Raw genomic sequence first — 2,502 nt, 5'->3', positions numbered from 1 at the left:
TGCCCCAAACGCGCAGAGCTGCCAGCTGCTGCTGCCCTTTGCAGAGGTGTTCAAGCTGTGCGTGCGGACGGTGCTGGAGGGGACGCGGAGGTGGGCGGCATTTGGGTCCAAATCTGCCCTTTTTGGGGCCAGAAAGGGACTTTTTGGGGTTCGGGGGGGGGGGTTAATGTGAAGGGGAGGCGTTTTGGGGTGGGTCTGGGGCATTTTGGGGGCGATTTTGGGGTCATTTGGGGGCAATTCAGGGCATTTTGGGCCGGATTTGGGGCAATTCAGGGTGGATTTGGGGCAGATTGGGTGCAATTTAGGGTGGATTTGGGGCAATTGGGGGTCAGTTGGGGTGGACTTGGGGCAGTCCTGGTGCAATTTAGGGTGGCTTTGGGGCATTTTGGGGCAGACTGGGTGCAATTTGCAGCGATCGGGGGCTGTTTGGGGTCAGATTTGGGGTATTCTGGCGCCGTTTGCTGCCCATTCGTTGCACTTTCCCACCTCCTCCGCCCCCTTTTCCTCCGTTTCTCTCCCCCAAATCCCCTCTTTCCCCCAAATCGCCCTTTTTTCCCCCAAACCGCAGCGCTGGCACCCAGCTGGTCTTCGTCCCCTCGCAGCGGGACGCCCACCACGACTTCGTGTACCCGCAGCCGCCCTTCGTCTGCCCCGATCTGCCCAAGGAGGACAAAGCGGTACCAAACTTGCCCCCAAAATACTCTTTTTTTCCCCCAATCCGACCCTTCCTTACCCAGGGTCACTTGGGGGGCAGATTTGGGGTCGTTTGCGGTGGGTTTGGGGCCGGATGTGGGGTCACTTGGGTGGCTTTGGGGCCGTTAGGGGCCCTTTTGGGTGGCTTTGGGGCCATTTTGGGGCCATTCTGGGTGGCTTGGGGGCCATTTTGGGTGGATTTGGGGCCATTTTGGGTCCATTTTGGGTGGCTTTGAGGCCATTTTGGGGCTCTTTTGGGTGGCTTTGAGGCCATTTTGGGGCCATTCTGGGTGGCTCTGGGGCCACTTTGGGTGGCTTTGGGGCCGTTTGGGGCCGCTTCCCCCCCAGCCCCTCTCACCCCACAGCGGGCGCACTTCATGCCGGATCCCTGCACCCTGGACATCGACGGGGTGGTGCTGGGCCTCACCTCCACCGACCTCCTGTTCCACCTGGGCACCGAGGAGATCAGCAGGTGGGGAAAAAACCCCACAGATTCGGGATTTTGTCATTTCTCACCCTATTTTCCCTTGTTTTTTCCCTGTTTTTTGCCTTATTTCCCCGTTTTCTCACCCTTCAGCTCCTCTGGGACCTCGGATCGCTTCACGCGGATCCTCCAGCACATCCTGACGCAGCGCAGGTATCAGCAGCAGCCCCGAAATGGGGCTTTTTGGGGGCAAAACCAGGGGATTTCTGCACCGCCTCACTGCTTTCCTCCTCAGAGCGACAGATTTACCCCCCCAGGGGGGACATTTCTCATGCTTGGGGATTTGGGGGCATTTCTGACCCTTCAGATGCAGAATCCAAAGGGATTTGGAGGTGCTCAGCATTTCTCAATTATGGGTTTTGTGACCCTTCAGGTGCAGAACTCACAGGTTTTGGTGCTGTTTTGGGTCAGGATTTGTCGTTTTTGGGGTCTGGTGACCCCATAGGAGGGCGCCGGGACTGGAGAGGACCCCAAATCCCTCTTTTTTTACCCCAAACCCCCTTTCCTTCCAGCTATTACCCCCTGTACCCCCCAGCAGAGGAGATGAACGTGGACTACGAGAGCTTCTCCACCTTCGCCTCGCTGCCCGTCACCCCCCACGTCCTCGTCACCCCATCGGAGCTGCGTTACTTCGTTAAGGTTTAACGAGCAGCAAATCGCCCCTCCCGCAACCCGCCCCAGCCATCGGGGTTTAACGGGGGGTTTAATGAGCTCGTTAGGGCTGCCTGTTCGTTAATAACCAGCGTGGCGCGAACCTTCGCCCCCAGATCGATGCCGGGGGGGTCCAGCAGCCCCCACTGACCCCCAATCTGTGCTGTCACCCCACAGGAGGTGCTGGGCTGCGTCTGCATCAACCCCGGCCGGCTGACCAAGGGCCGGGCAGCGGGGACCTACGGGCAGCTGTGCCTGCAGGAGCAGCGCGACGGCAAGCCGAGGAACCCCTGCGTGGCTGCTCAGGTCATCAGGATTTAGGATGACACCGGCCAGACCCCCAAAACAGCCCCGAATTTGGGGTTTGGGGGACAATTTTCCACCATCCAGACCCCCAAAATACCAGGATGGGGGGTTTTGGGTGTTTTTTCACCTTTTTTAGCACTTTCTGCCTCAAAGTTCTATCAAGAAACCCCCAAAAAGGGCTGAAACGACTGTTTGGGGCTCATGTGAGTGGTGGTTTTGGGGTGTTTTTAGGGTTTTTGTGCTCGTTTCGCTGTGTTTCTGCCCCCAGTGCTGCCTCCCAGCCGGGCTCAGGACCACCTGGGCGCCTCCACAACATGAATTCTGGGGGGAAAAAGAGGCAAAATGGGGCTGGGGGGGGGGGGGGGGGG

The 2,502-nt window shown here is 58.8% G+C and overlaps 1 protein-coding gene across 1 annotated transcript; it reads left to right on the top strand.

Annotated features, from left to right (window-relative positions):
* The first annotated feature begins 20 nt into the window (after positions 1–20).
* LOC122191865 (DNA polymerase alpha subunit B-like) lies at positions 21–2,323 on the top strand. Its single transcript, XM_042892264.1, has 6 exons — positions 21–90; positions 569–677; positions 1,059–1,165; positions 1,271–1,330; positions 1,690–1,816; positions 2,006–2,323. The coding sequence occupies exons 3-6, from the start codon at positions 1,071–1,073 to the stop codon at positions 2,147–2,149; spliced, it is 426 nt and encodes a 141-aa protein (XP_042748198.1). The 5' UTR covers positions 21–90; positions 569–677; positions 1,059–1,070; the 3' UTR covers positions 2,150–2,323.
* Positions 2,324–2,502: the final 179 nt, after the last annotated feature.

Source organism: Lagopus leucura, unplaced genomic scaffold, assembly GCF_019238085.1.
Source record: "Lagopus leucura isolate 7727_CA_CO unplaced genomic scaffold, USGS_WTPT01 34610-0_obj-0_obj, whole genome shotgun sequence".
NCBI lineage: Eukaryota > Metazoa > Chordata > Aves > Galliformes > Phasianidae > Lagopus > Lagopus leucura.
Note: the sequence above shows the minus strand (reverse complement) of the source record. Positions and strands in the feature narration are given on the sequence as shown.

Excerpts from the sequence above, each read along its gene's own strand:
- LOC122191865 (XM_042892264.1), top strand. The coding sequence starts at position 1,071 with ATGCCGGATCCCTGCACCCTGGACATCGACGGGGTGGTGCTGGGCCTC. Across the intron at positions 1,331-1,689 it reads CACATCCTGACGCAGCGCAG|CTATTACCCCCTGTACCCCC; the intron begins GTATCAGCAGCA and ends CTTTCCTTCCAG. Across the intron at positions 1,817-2,005 it reads AGCTGCGTTACTTCGTTAAG|GAGGTGCTGGGCTGCGTCTG; the intron begins GTTTAACGAGCA and ends GTCACCCCACAG.